Source organism: Lobosporangium transversale, assembly GCF_002105155.1.
Source record: "Lobosporangium transversale strain NRRL 3116 chromosome Unknown BCR41scaffold_24, whole genome shotgun sequence".
NCBI lineage: Eukaryota > Fungi > Mortierellomycota > Mortierellomycetes > Mortierellales > Mortierellaceae > Lobosporangium > Lobosporangium transversale.
Window position 1 is genome coordinate 467,501 of NW_019029002.1, and position 14,528 is coordinate 482,028.

Here is a 14,528-nt window from a genome sequence, read left to right on the forward strand (position 1 = left end):
TCATTTTTACTGTGCTCTGACACACGAAAGAATAACTTTGTCGAGCGAGGAAATAAAAAAAAAAAAAAAAAAAAAAAAGAGGCAATGTTATACTAATAGATCTAATGTATTTGGATATAATTGTGTCTTGAAGTAATAAAAAGATGATTCCTTTTTAATAACTTAATAAACAGCATGATGTTAATACATATATATATATATAGTATGTATATGATTGCTCATGTCTTTTAGAGCAAGCCGTGGCAATTTTTTTTTTTAAATAAATAAAGAAAAGAGTAATCAATTAAAGACCCTATTCTTTTCGGAATAATTAGCTCAATGATGAGTGTTGTTTCGTCCGTTGCTTACCGTATCGATCTAATTGTAGTTGTGCTATTACGGTTACGGCAGTGTTATAGTAGTATGAATCTGAGATTTAGGAAGGGGGGGGGAAAAAAACAAAATAAGATACATATTATAAAAAGAGCAAATGTCATTATTTTTTAAATAAAAGAGCTCCTCTCCGAAATGATGATTAGATGAAATCGTAAGTTCTTTCAAAGTTCTAACCCGCTGTGCGCCTTAAGGTTATTAAAATAATAAAAAAAGAAAAAAAAGTGTCTTTAGAGAAAATACGTGATGCGCTTCTCTCTCTCTCTCTCTCTCTCTCTCTCTCTCTCTCTCTCTTTTCTCGCTTTAACCTTTTTAGTCCTGTTAATATTGGTGGTTTTAAGCGGCTCTTCATCTCTTACTGCCTTCATCGTGCCTACGAATGGCTTACTGTCTCCATCATGCCTATGAATCCCAATATAAATCTACGAATGGAAGTATATATATATATATATATAAGACGTCTTCATCCGACGCGTATTTTCAGCCAATCAGTGGACGAACTGCGCCACCTTACATTCAGCGCACAAATTATCAAATGCTGTTTACACAACACTATTCTTACTACTTGTACTTGGCTTTCGGTTTCTAGCTTTCACTGCAGTCGACTGCTGTTTGCTGGTATGTATGTGAGTTTGCACAATCTAATTGCCAATGATATTTAAAGTACACTATATACCCTCTACTTGACTATGTTACCGCGATCACGTTGACAAGTATCATAGATATACAGCCATAGCATTTCGAAGGTAAAGACTTTGTACTTGCAAAAATAAAGAAAAAGGGGGCTCTGATCTCGATCCCGCTCTCGTAGTTGGACGCTTCTTTGGATATGAGAGGAAGACATTGATACCAGTGATCACACTCTTTAGTGACGTGACTTTAGAGCAAGAATAAGTGACATTGGATCATATACATTACCGACAAGTTGTAATCTATTGCCCAGTATCCAGATCATTCCCTTTTACTTTAATTGTTCAACAAAAACAACTAATAATAATTACCAAGCTTCTTAACGCTGGAGAAGCCGGACATGAATCTTGACCTTGCCCCCACTCTATTTCTCAAACATCTGATACATCCTACTTTGTGCTTACTGGCCTTTTATTCCTAACCTCTGAGAGGAATTGATTTATCTTTTCAATGTGAAGGATGCGAGACTGGATAGAGGGCCCTTTCTCTTTTATTCCCTCCTCAGCTTCAATAAAAAAAAAAAAAAGAAACCGTAAGCTTAATAGAGGACAACATAGGGCGCAGCTCCTGCGCCACAATATGACGTCATTTAAGCTGAAAACACACTAAAATATAGCATTCTTGTTTTTTAGAGGCGCGTTTATGATCTACTAATGCTTGTTGTCTATTCACCTCCATTGTTGCATTATTTATTTGTAATTACCATCAGATTCTTCTCTTTTACCCTTCTTCCTCGTCATGCGTATTATCATCAAAGGAGGTGTTTGGAAGAACACCGAGGACGAGATCCTCAAGGTAAAAAAATACTCAGGATCTTTTATTCTTTCTTCCAAGTAGTGGGCCCTGTTTCTTACTCATTACTCCCCTTTGGCTACTTTACTATTACTAACATTGATTTCAAATGTTTTATCTAGGCTGCTGTCAGCAAGTATGGAAAGAATCAATGGTCTCGAATTTCGTCTTTGCTGGTCCGAAAGACTGCTAGTCAATGCAAAGCAAGATGGATGGAATGGCTTGACCCCAGCATCCGTAAGGTAAGCTATTTAATACAACCAAATATGTGGAACGATTATTATTATTATTTTTTTTATCTTATAAAAGTAACATGCGTCTTTTTTTTTTTTTTTTTTTTTTTTTTTTTTTTTCTTTCCTCAACTAGACTGAATGGTCAAAGGAAGAAGATGAACGCTTGCTGCATCTTGCAAAATTAATGCCAACACAATGGAGAACAATCGCACCCATTGTTGGACGAACAGCATCCCAATGTCTTGAACGATACCAAAAACTCTTGGACGATGCAGAACAGCAGGCAGAGTCAGAACTGGGATTAACAGGTGTACAAGGAGGCGACTCTGGGCCTAGTGCAGATGATGTCCGGAGGTTGAGGCCTGGAGAGATTGATCCAGACCCAGAGACAAAGCCTGCGAGACCTGATCCTGTCGATATGGACGAAGATGGTAATCATCTTTTCAACAACCTATTAAGGTTTATTTTAAGAAGCTTTGAAAATATTCTGACTTTGTCTTTTTTTTTTTTTTTTTTTTTTTTTTTTTAGAAAAGGAGATGCTGTCAGAGGCACGCGCTCGTTTAGCAAATACTCAAGGCAAAAAAGCAAAGAGGAAAGCCCGTGAAAGACAGTTGGAAGAAGCTCGACGACTAGCAACACTACAAAAGAAGCGTGAGCTTAAAGCAGCAGGCATTGAGCTTAAATCGAGGAAAAAGAAAAAGGGCATAGATTACAATGCTGATATTCCATTTGAGGCAAAACCTGCACCAGGATTCTACGATACCACTGAAGAGTTGAAACGCGAATCAACAAAAAGGCTGACTAATGTTCGTCTAGAGCAACTAGATGGTAAACGTAGGGCTGATGTTGAAGAAGAGGAGCGCAAAAAAGACGCAAAACGTGCGAAGCTGAAGAAGGAGTCAGGAGAAGCTCAAGTAGCTCAGAGCCAAGCTCAGCTTAGGAAGCTTCAAGAAGCAGAGCAGGATGGCATCTTGCGCCGCAAAAAGTTGGTTCTTCCAGCGCCTCACGTTGGAGAAGCAGAACTGGAGGAGATTTTGAAAATTGGAAGCACTGCCGAGGACGCTAAGGCGCTTGCAGATGAGAGCGAGATTGAGGCTACAAAAAACCTAGTCGGGACGTATAAATCGGCTGGAGCCAACTTGCCCACTCGTACTCCTCGTGCTGCAGCCACGGAAGATGCACTCAAAATCGAAGCCAGGAATCAGCGGGCCATGTTGCTTCAGCAGACTCCACTTTTGGGAGGAGAAACACCACAATATGTAGGAGGTACTGGATATGATGGTGTCACGCCTCGACAGACAGTTTTGCAGACACCTAATCCATATGCTCCAACACCCCGTGCAAGTGCAGGTGTTGGACCTGGAGCTACTCCATTAAGGACCCCTCTTCGCGATCAGTTGAATATCAATCGCTCTGACGATAACATTGTACAGTCGACTCCTCGAGAAGAAAAGTTGCGCAAAGCTGGTGCGAAGAATCATTTGCTTGCAGGACTTCAGAGTCTACCTGCGCCAACAAATAAGTTTACTTTGATCATGCCTGATGAACTTGAGGCGGATGGTGGAGAAAAGGCCATAGAAGAAGATGCAGCCGAAATTGCTAAGCGCAGAAAGGAAGCTTTTGAAGCCGAAGGTATATATATATATTTGAATGATAGCTTCAACAATCAACAACGCAGTTATCTTTGCATTCTCATGGTTGATATGTTTATAATATACTCATGTATTAACGACCAATTATATAGAGCGTGCTCGTTTGTTGCGTAGAAGCCAAGCGGTTCAGAAGGATCTGCCTCGTCCTACAGTATTTCGGCCTGCTGCAGATGCTTCATCAACAGTGCCTGCGAGTAGCCCGTTTTCAGAAGCAGATCGGCTGATTCAGGAGGAACTTGCACTTCTTATAACGCATGACGCGGTGGCTTATCCACCTGTAGGATCCAAGGTTGCAGGAAGCACGCAAAAAGCAATTCCATTAGAGGATTTGTCAGATGAATATCTGGCTCTAGCCAGAAATGAAGTTGAACAAGAGCTGTCAGGACCTGAGGCCAAAGAAAAGTATGAAGCATTCTCAACAGAATTCAATCAGGTCTGGGAGGAGATTCAGCAAGAGATCAAAGAGCATCAACAGACGGGGCTTGCCGTCCAATTTTCTGTAAGTTTTTATCTTTATTTTATTTTATTTTATTTTTTTACTGAAGTGCTTGTTTGCACACACATATATTAGTTCTGACTAATTACGCCTTCATTCACATAAAACATTAATGTTTTTAGAACAAGCGTGCACTCATGGTAAAACAAGCAACAAAAGCCGAAAAGCTGGAGAAGCGACTTGGGGTTACTCTTGGAGGATTACAGGCACGATCACAGGCATTAGCCGCACAACTGTTGACAGCACACGAGGATCTTCTGAGCTCCGAGCTGGAGCTGTCAAGCTTCAAAAATCTTCGGATTATGGAGGAAGCAGCGGTTGCAACAAGGCTTGAGGCATTGAACAAGGAAGTAGCACATCTGACGAGTCGAGAGTCGTTCTTGCAACAAAAGTGGGATGGCTTAAATCGTGAGAAACAGGATGTTATTGAGCGAATTAATAATCTTTCGAAACGAGCCTCCTCAGATGATCAAGGGGAAGGAGAGGAAATAAAAGCCGGGCCTTGAACTCTAGTTTACTTAATTCCGATAAATCACGTAATAATACACACACCGAGCATTTCATCTTATCGATATCTCTCATGACTGTAATTACTACTGCATTCACTGGACAACAGGTTTTTTGCATTGTTCTAGACCTTGCAGTTGAAGAGACAACTGCGGAGAAATAGTATCTGACATTTTGGTGGTTCTAAAGAATCACAGGCAGGAGTCAGATCTTGCTTTGACTCGTGAGGGCAGTAAAAAAAAAAAAAAAAAAAAAAAAAAGACGTAGTTTAAAATGAGTAAAACATTGTTGGTGATAAAAGGCTGATTGAATATGGGTCCCTAAAGCCGTAGACGTGTGTGATAGGCTCTACAGGAAAGTTAACGCAAGGCTTGTCCAGTGTAGTAACACAGAGACGTACCGTGGGAGCAATTATAATGACTCGTGTATGATCCAAAGATCATGTGAGATCCATTACTATCAGATACATGCACCATGTATGGTTGAAGGAAATTGCAACAAGATGTCTCTCCTTGAACTCAAAAGGTAACAATAGAAACCTTTTGAATAAGCAGGGCACTCTAAAATGGATGTTGTGGTTTGTGGGACTACAAAGCAAAGGGGAAATGTGTCTCGAAAAGCCTAAATTGAGAAGCTGGATCAGATCTAGTAAGAGAGATTTCAGAGCGATGAGAGAAAGTAGTCTTTATTAACAACAACAACAGCAGAAGGTGAAGATGACAAAGGTATTAACTCAGAGCTTATGAAATGGTGATGAGTTGATCTGTATAACAGTGTCTGGAGGAACAACAGCTGTGCTGTGCTGTTGTTTTTCTGTGTACTTTTTGAATACGCTAGCTGCAGCATTGTGTAATACATGACACACGTGTCCATGAACGTTACTATTATTTTGGCATGCAAAGGTATAGATGAAAAAAAAAAAAAAAAAAAAAAAAAAAAAAAGCTGCAGAGATTAGCGTTAAGATCTGAGTTTGCCCAGTTAGGATGGTCAGGGTACCAATTAACACCTTTGCTTCCTTTGTCATTTGATTAGATTGTTTCATACTCGATTTGAGTGTTCTTTTAGGTATATACATGTACATGGTATCTCATCAATTACATTTATGTATGCTGTTAATATTGCATTTTATACTCTCGGTTAAGAAAATAATAAAAAAAATCAGAGGTATAGCATGATATATACATTTATATTAATAAACATGGGATCTTTGTTTTTTTAATGTTACGTGCGTATGTACAAAGGTGTGTAAATGACATGCAGGACAAAGACTAAAGCATGCATAGGGGATTTTATTTTTATTTCCTCGGCCAGTAACATTGACCTTGTTATTTTTGATTGTCCAATTTGTATGGCCATTTTACTATTCTGAATGTTTGTTTGTGTATGGCATTTACTGTCCTCTCTCTTTCTTTTTCCTCTTTTGTCTTCCCTCTCATTCTTATTCTTATTCTTATTCTCATTCTAATAACTTTTTATTCATTCACATTCAGTCATCAATGCATATGCACAAACACTTCTGTGGAATGTAAAACAACCAAAGCAACCACGACCATTGTTTATAAGCTAGAATTATTATTTATTCTTCAACGCTTAATCGTTTTCTTCAATATTATGGACTCTTATCCAATGCAATCATATCAGTATCAGAATCGATACACCAGTAAGCCTCAAACCATGGATGCTTTATCTGGGCCTGTAGCTATACATCATCCTGTACCGCCGCAACCCGCAGCGATGCCATATCGCCTTTCTCAATCAATACACAATTCGCAATCGTACTCAATGGAAATGGCAACGACCACAACAACAACAACAACAACAACAACAAACACGCCTTTGGTTCATCCATCACCTTCAAAGCCATTAAGATCAATATCAAGATCATTAGAATTATCACCCATCTCTGCATCATCAGTATTACCATCAACAATTTCTTCTGCTTCTTCTCCTAGTTCATCTTTTATTGCTTCGCCTGATGTAACTGCATCTTTGCCACCATCGCAATCAAAACAACATCCCTATTTTTCTCCTTCTGCTTCTTCTTCCCCTAATCTTAACAGTTCGCTTCAATATCATCCTTATCCTCATCCTCATTCTCAGTCTCATGCTTCTTTGCGCAGTAATACAATGCACAGTCAAGGGCACAACTCAACTTCAGACTTCATCGCTAAGAACACATCATCAACACAAGTCGATACTTCTACTGCAATTGCGACCATAGTTGAGACATCTACTACTGCAAGCGCAAGCGCAACCGCAGCTGTAACTACAGCTTCCGACCTTGTCCACCAACATTGTTTATTGTTCCCAACCTATGCAACACGGCATTCTCATTCAGGTAAATAAAGGTTTTCTAAAAGTGATGTATTTTACAAAAAGTTTTAATATGAACTGAGCATTGTTTCAGATGAATTATGAACGACTTTTTTTATTTTTTTATTTTTTTATTTTCTGACGCTGTGGAAGGGAAAAATTAAAGAATAGAAAAAAAAAAAAAGGGGGGGGGAAACAGGAAAAACTGAGTGGAAACGAGTGGAGAGATGAAAGAAGATGGAGAACCCTGAACATCTACTCTGTCCTAATTGATAACAAACTGACTTTTTTTTTTTTTTTTTTAGGCTCTAAAGACCCTCTCGACTGGAACATCCGAGTCTGTGGGTGGGCTTTTTCAAAAAAATCTAATCGTCGGAAACGGCTTGTCATGAGTACGTATTTCTTTCTCCAACATTATCTTGTGTGACATGTCAAAAGCAAACCCAGGATATCACACGGATTGACAACGTGGGATTGACCCATTTACGTGTATCATATCGAAATCACTGCCACTGCCATTGTCAGCCATTAGAGTCATCTATTTTTGATAAATCTGTTTCACACCTCAGTAATATAATATTATATTTCATGCCGAAGAAATTTCTATACATACACTACCTCGGCTCTTTTTGTAGTCTGAGAGGACATTATTAAGATATTGATAATAATACAGAATGCAATATTATTATGCATCATCGCTCATTTTCATTTCTTTTTTTTTTTTTTTTTTTTTTTTTTTTTTTTTTTTGCCCAATCGCGATTAATTACTAGGCATGGCTCGAAAGATTGCAGGTGTAACAAAGGATAATGATGTCAAAGTCTACAATATCCTCGAGTCACGCTTCGGGATGTTTCTTGCGAGTAACACTCAGAATGTCCAGTTTTCAGTCCAATGTGTCGGACTCGCATCAATTGAAAATATGGAGCTGGCAGGCGACACTACGAGCGATGAACCTAGTGTCGACGCTCTCATGGATGATCTTCGCTCTTCTGCAAGTATCGTCGCAGAAGCAGATGTAATGCAACATAAAGAATCGCCCAGAAAGTCGCTGGAGCAGGAATTGGAAGGAGATGACCTTATGGGGAAGACAGAGCCAGAGATACAGCGGGAGCAACAAGAGGAACAACAACAAGATCAACAGCAAAATAAGCAACAAGATCAACAACAGGATCAGCAACAGGATCAGCAACAGGATCAGCAACAGGATCAACAACAGGATCAGCAACGGGATCAACAACAGGAGCAACAACAGGAGCAACAGAAATCCCATACAAAACAGATTTTGCAGCAGCAATCATTCACATCAGGTTCAAAGCGAGCAGATACAGGACAAGGAGGTGAAGAATATGATGAGTCCTATTTGCTAAATATCGACCAAAATGGCGTGCCTATACAGACTGCACAATCCCCCCACATGCACGTATCTGAGAGCGACCCTAACAGTCCTTCCACCAGACAATTGAACAGAGGAACAGGCTTTTGGAAAGACGCAATCAGATGGGTCAGATCTTCTACAATGTTTCAGAATAATAGCAATACTCTAGTGGATTCGTCCAAATCAACTCCGCCGTTAGACAGCAGTAGCGCCTCAGTGCAGTCGACGGATGAATACAACGCTAAAATGTCCAAGGACACTCAACGAATGAATTCAAATGATAGTGCATGTGCAAAGACAGACCGCATGGATCTAGGAATTGGCGAGTTTCCAACTATCCAAGTATCATCTCGTCCGGGGGGCCACTTCGATGGTAATATCCGGATTAGTCATGAAGAAATAGAGGAGTATCGGAAGAGTGAAAAGAAGAGTAAAGATGGTTCTAGTCGGGGTAGTGGTATCGAGGACGGCAATGGCCACCCACGTTTCCTCAAGCTATACGCATTTAATGAGAATATGCCTACACCAAGCCATGGCAATGTAAACTTAATTGATCCGGAAGGGATCTCCATTATCTCAGACATTGACGACACAATCAAAGAGACCAACGTGACTGCAGGCGCCAGGATTATCTTACGGAACACGTTTTTGAGAGAGATGCAAGAAGTTAAGGGCATGGCAGATGTGTATAGGGAATGGTGGGATCAAGGAGCAGCCATGCACTATGTATCCAACTCTCCATGGCAATTGATTCCTAGTTTGTTGGAGTTCTTTCATACACACAAGTTCCCGCCTGGCTCCGCTCACTTGAGATTGCATGATAATGTGATCAAGACATACTTTCAGGGCCCTACACAGAATAAACTTTTAGCCATCCAAAGGATCTTGAAAGATTTCCCAGACAGAAAGTTTATTCTCGTGGGTGATAGTGGTGAAATGGATTTGGAAATGTAAGTTGAGCGTTAAATATACAAACCAGGGAATGGATAGTCAAATCGAATAACTAATTTTCTCTTCTATTATTGTCTGTGTTTAATGCTTCTTTTATATCATTCAGTTACACGGAAATGGCTAAAAACAATCCGGGTCAGATCTTTAGGATCTTCATCCGTGATATCACAACTAAACGGCTTCAGGATAATATTCCAAAGACGTCCCATCCAGTTCCATCTCGTTCATTATCGACATTGCTCACGCCTAAGGCCGCAATTGGCCCAGTGATAGGGTTTTTCAATCGACGTGGAGATAGCGCCAATATCCTTGGAAGCAGTAGTAACAACTCGTCTTCTGTTCCCTTGCCACAATCTTCGTCAAGCATGGGTGCTGCTGATCAAGAAGGTGGAGAAAAAAATACTGTAAATCATGAAAGTGGCGGAGGTACCCTTGATGTTGCTGCATTGATGGGGATGGAGATTGTCAGGACTTCATCTCCTGCTGCAATGTCTGATGATGAAATTATAGATATAAAGGGTAAAGCTCAGCATGAAGGAGCTCTTGTTGGCGGCGGCGGTAGTCGAGGAAGTGGTAGTGGCATACCCTTCTCTCTAAAATCGGAGTCCAATAGTCCCATGGCGGCATCTACGATCATACCTCTCTCAAGCTCACAGAGCTCTCCATCCAAGATAGGTCCTAAACAAATTACCCAGGGTGTTAAAGCCATCACGAACTCGCTTCTGAAGCCAGCGTTCAGACGGTCTACCCCCGATGTCAACATCATTGATGATGGCAACCACATCCACAGTTATGGGCATGTGCAAGGAGATTTTAAGGATATAACTACTGCCACTCATGGAAGGAACATGAAAAAGAGCTCTCTCGGAGGCCTTTCTCAGAGTTTGCCACTTGGATTATCAGAAGATGGAGAAATGAATACTGGCAGCAATGGGTATCCTTTCCCACAAACAGGAGGGGGGGCAATATCGACTGAGTCTCTTGTCGCTACAGCTCCATCCCAGAAGTATACCAGAGGCAATGAAGGCAATAGCAGCAGCAAAAGTAGTCGTTACCATATTCATAATCCATGTAGTAATGCTTTTGTGGATAATCGCAACCGCCGACATCAGCAACAACAACTAAAGGCTGGAAAAGAGGGACGCCCTCGCTCCAAGACAACAGCAGCAGCATCATCTAACCGAGAGACGCCATTAACAGCAGTAGCTTTGACAGAACATCATGTGCCTGCTCGTTCTTTGTCTGTTTCACCGAGGTTTGGACTCCGAAAGTCTGGAAGAACTGCTAAGGCTATCAACGGGAGCGAGGCGGGACCTAGTGATATCAACGGTCAAATTTCTATCCCAAGTGCTCTTACCAATGCAACAAAACCAACATCTGCAATGAACAGTTCCATCGCGACAACTCTGGATATGAATGTAGGATTGAGCGGCAATGGGTTAAGCTCTGGCACTAGTACTCTTAGCACTCCAATAGCATCATCTTCTACATCCTCATCCTCATCAACCATCAAGAGCCCTCTTGAGATATGGCTAGAGCGTGTGGAACAGTGTAAAAACCAGTTGCCGGAAGGCGTACTACTAACATTGTTTGAGTCTGCAGAGGAGCTGAGGGAATGTCCGATTGTGCGCAAAATGTTTAAGAAGTATGAAGAGGGCAATGTGACCAAAGAACAGCAGCCGCAGAAGAAAGATGAGGATGGTTTGGTGAAGAGTGAGGAAGAGAACGAGGAAGAGGAGAGCGATGAGAAAACCCCAACAATTCATTCGACGACTATGACCATAGAGTCTGTATCGAGCAACAGTCAATGCGAGTCGATTTCAAGCGTTAACAGTCCAATTTGAACTGCAATGGGGAACTATGAGCATGCACATGGACAGTGGAATAGACTAGAGAAGATTAGTTGAAATGTTTTTGTAGTAAGTGAAAACAATATACACAAATACATATACCCTTCTTTACATTTACACATCCATGAATAGCTTCCGACCAGATAATACACGGCTATGAGAACCCAACACCAAAACATGGTCATTTGGTCACAAAGAATTAAAATGTGATACGTTCTTTTTAGATAGAACATGTTCCGTGACCAAATGACACCACAGTGTTCAGCTGCTATTTGGTTGTACATAGCCGCCGCTGAGATCTCATTACTAACTTAGAGAACCTCTAAGAATTATAATAGTTGTAAAGAAAAACCAGAACAGTAAACGAATTCAACAAATCAATAATGTTAAAGATTGTATTCAGGTTTCAGTACCTATCCTAGGCCACTGGCTCACCAAAAGAGCAAAGGCCATGAACTAAAAAATGACAAAAAAAAAAAAAAAAAGGCGTAGGAATAATGATGAAGGCACGACTTTAAAAAAGAAAAAAACAATGCATTTATTTTATTCCGCCATCTATAATAAAACAAAAAAGGAAGGAGAGGAGCTACACAGGGAAAAGGAGCTTCACAACACGTTTCCAAGGTAAACAAACAAAAAAAAAAAAGGCCAGTCGAGAATGTGTGTCTAATCCGCCGCAGAAAACCAAAGGCTCGAGTGCGTTTACATATGATTTGCTACTCCAAGCCTACTTAATTTATGCCTTAATCCGCTTAACTGGTTTGTAGTGTCGAGAAGTTCAAGCAATTTGTATTTGGACTTTTTAAGGACTCTAAAACGAAAGATGGAAACAGATTTAGAAGGCCATTGAAAATTCGCAAAGTCTACATATAAAGAGAAAGCTATACGTCTAAAGTCATATCGAAATGGCTTTTAACAAGTTTGATGAGTTTCATTTAGACTTTCACAGATTAAATGGACTTGTTATATGAGTAGATAGTATTTCAAGAATCTCTTAAAGGAAAATTGCACATCTATTTTTTTTTTTTTTGTTTTGAGAACATCCTCTTTATCTGTTCGATGCGAAAAGCTACTTTGCTTCCTTGTATTTCTTGTGCAGCAATTACCACACTGGATGCCGTTGTTATGTCATTACTTTCTTCCGTTGTGGATAAAGGTCATAAGAGGTGGGATTTTTTTTTTTTTTTCTTTTTTTTTGGGGGAGGGAATGTAGGCGTAATTGAGTGTGTCTGTAATTTCATCCCTGTGCTCTCCATAGGTCAGATGAACTGGCTCATGCAGGCTTTGGCATCATGCAATCTGCCCAACCAATGAAATAAGTGGCGCTTTGGCCTTTTACTTCCCTCCCACTCGCCCTTCCCATCCTATCACTCTCGCGTAATTCGTGTGGAGAAGCGCGCGTTGAGAAAACGTCTCCAAAATTACTATGGGTTGGCAGCTTTGTCTCTTTGATGTTGCCAAAGTCGAAAAATATCTCTTTTATCAACGCTAATACCAACTTTTTTCTCTTCCTTTCTCTCGTTTTTTTTTTTTTTTTTTTTTTTTTTTTTCTTTTCTTCTCTCTTTCTTCTATCTCACTTCCGTGCTTCTTCCTCGAAACCCATCACTTCTCCCTTATTCAATTTGCTGACCACTCCACAGATCATACCTCTCTTCCTTCCCCAATGGCCAGAGTTTACCAGGAATGCATAGCTGTTTCAGCTACCGATGATTCCCCACTCGCGAGAAAAACTTTCCGCATTGAGACTCGATTCGACTCCGTAACAGGTGATCGGGTTGTTTTATGGAGAGATATCCTACGAGTGTGCGAACATGCCAAATACATCATGGATGGTTCCGCAGTCATTCCTTTTATGACTGACAGCTCTCTTGAAGAGTAAGCTGGCCTTGTTCGAATAATCAACTTTATCCAATGTTTTTATTTTTATTTTTATTTTATTTTATTTTATTTTTTGCTAGACATAACGCCACTAAGAGACGCGTCTCTCCTTTTGTTTGTACTATAAATATGCATATTTATATATAGTCGTACTCCACTAAGATTTAAGCATCGACCAGATACCACCGTGAGGATAGTAGCTAAGAAGCCAAACCTCACTAACAGCGCAGGTCAAGAGACATCTTCGGCAGGGACCAATGGCCCTAAAGAGGCTAATGCGGGGCAGGCCGAGACGACATCCACATCAGGAAAAGGACAAGACCAACAGGCATCAGCGGATGACTCTGGTGATTCTAATAATTCTGATAACTCTGACTCTGACTCTGACTCTGACTCTGACTCTGACTCTGGTAACTCGAAGCCTGACATCAGAACACTTCTTTGTTTCTTAATGGAGCTTCGCCGGGAACTGAGAGCCCTGGATGCAATGGAGTCAGGAGCCACGCCTCAAGAGATAGATGAGATAGATTCAGAGTATCAAAAGAGGATAAATGAGCTGCAAGGAAACCAACAGGGGTTATTTCGCCTCCAAAAAAAAGCGAAGCGCATTCAGAAGGCATGGCGAGATGAGCTGAAATTGTTGAGGCAAAAACGAGAGCAGCTACAGAAATTGTATAAGAATAGGCCTCAATCAAATCAGAAGCCAAAAGAGCCAGAGAAGACGGAAGATGATGGATCGCAGTTAGAACGAAAACTAGCTCAGCTGCAAAAGACAGTAGATCAGCTGAACAAAAAAGTAGAGGAGATGGAAGGAGGCAAAAAAGTACTAGTGGTTAATCTCTAGCCAGAAATGTGTTGCTACAACTAAACCCGTTATAATAAACGCAGCATCGCTACGTCCCTTAAAGAAGGAGAGGGATGAGCTTTCGGTGTTAACGATAGCATTTGGTACTCTTTAAAATGTATTTAGTTTACTGACTATTCACTCTAACTAACGTTAAGGTTGGGGAGCGTTTGTATTGTCAAAGGTGTAAACTCCATCAATATTACATGTATCTTTATAGATATAACGCTCACTTTCATGTGGTTATAGGCCAGTGTACATGACTTTTACCCACATTCATCAATGCCCTTGGAGCATCTTTTTTTTCCTATTCTCACGCGTCTACCAGAGATGATTTCCAGCGATAGTTAAGAAGGATAAAGGCCCTTTACTGATACGAAAAAAGAGGTCATATTCATGTATCTCTTGTCGTCGTGAATCAATTATTAAAAAGGTTTCTTCATACAGTGTCCAGCTGTTGGGTATTAGACTCCGGATCCCTCCAGATCTAAGAAAACCATTTGTCAAAATGAATGGGTTTTTTGTACAAAATGTCATATGTAAAGTAGTGTGCATTAAGCCATAGTTACG

At 40.4% G+C, this 14,528-nt stretch overlaps 3 protein-coding genes across 3 annotated transcripts; all 3 read left to right on the forward strand.

The window, feature by feature from the left end:
* Positions 1-1,723: 1,723 nt before the first annotated feature.
* Positions 1,724-4,794, forward strand: BCR41DRAFT_356034 (pre-mRNA splicing factor component-domain-containing protein). Its single transcript, XM_022024573.1, has 6 exons — positions 1,724-1,857; positions 1,977-2,096; positions 2,222-2,519; positions 2,618-3,721; positions 3,834-4,240; positions 4,360-4,794. The coding sequence occupies exons 1-6, from the start codon at positions 1,801-1,803 to the stop codon at positions 4,741-4,743; spliced, it is 2,370 nt and encodes a 789-aa protein (XP_021880352.1). The 5' UTR covers positions 1,724-1,800; the 3' UTR covers positions 4,744-4,794.
* Positions 4,795-6,149: 1,355 nt separating this feature from the next.
* On the forward strand, positions 6,150-11,310 carry BCR41DRAFT_356036 (hypothetical protein). The gene is made up of 4 exons (XM_022024574.1): positions 6,150-7,083; positions 7,364-7,450; positions 7,830-9,384; positions 9,492-11,310. Exons 1-4 carry the CDS (start codon positions 6,357-6,359, stop codon positions 11,227-11,229), a joined length of 4,107 nt encoding a protein of 1,368 aa, XP_021880353.1. The 5' UTR covers positions 6,150-6,356; the 3' UTR covers positions 11,230-11,310.
* Positions 11,311-12,779: 1,469 nt separating this feature from the next.
* On the forward strand, positions 12,780-14,000 carry BCR41DRAFT_423069 (hypothetical protein). The gene is made up of 2 exons (XM_022030244.1): positions 12,780-13,111; positions 13,262-14,000. Exons 1-2 carry the CDS (start codon positions 12,900-12,902, stop codon positions 13,956-13,958), a joined length of 909 nt encoding a protein of 302 aa, XP_021880354.1. The 5' UTR covers positions 12,780-12,899; the 3' UTR covers positions 13,959-14,000.
* The last annotated feature ends 528 nt before the right edge of the window (positions 14,001-14,528 follow it).

Excerpts from the sequence above, each read along its gene's own strand:
- BCR41DRAFT_356034 (XM_022024573.1), top strand. The coding sequence starts at position 1,801 with ATGCGTATTATCATCAAAGGAGGTGTTTGGAAGAACACCGAGGACGAG. Across the intron at positions 1,858-1,976 it reads CCGAGGACGAGATCCTCAAG|GCTGCTGTCAGCAAGTATGG; the intron begins GTAAAAAAATAC and ends TGTTTTATCTAG. Across the intron at positions 4,241-4,359 it reads GGCTTGCCGTCCAATTTTCT|AACAAGCGTGCACTCATGGT; the intron begins GTAAGTTTTTAT and ends TAATGTTTTTAG.
- BCR41DRAFT_356036 (XM_022024574.1), top strand. The coding sequence starts at position 6,357 with ATGGACTCTTATCCAATGCAATCATATCAGTATCAGAATCGATACACC. Across the intron at positions 7,451-7,829 it reads TCGGAAACGGCTTGTCATGA|GCATGGCTCGAAAGATTGCA; the intron begins GTACGTATTTCT and ends ATTAATTACTAG. Across the intron at positions 9,385-9,491 it reads GGTGAAATGGATTTGGAAAT|TTACACGGAAATGGCTAAAA; the intron begins GTAAGTTGAGCG and ends TATATCATTCAG.
- BCR41DRAFT_423069 (XM_022030244.1), top strand. The coding sequence starts at position 12,900 with ATGGCCAGAGTTTACCAGGAATGCATAGCTGTTTCAGCTACCGATGAT. Across the intron at positions 13,112-13,261 it reads ACTGACAGCTCTCTTGAAGA|TCGTACTCCACTAAGATTTA; the intron begins GTAAGCTGGCCT and ends ATTTATATATAG.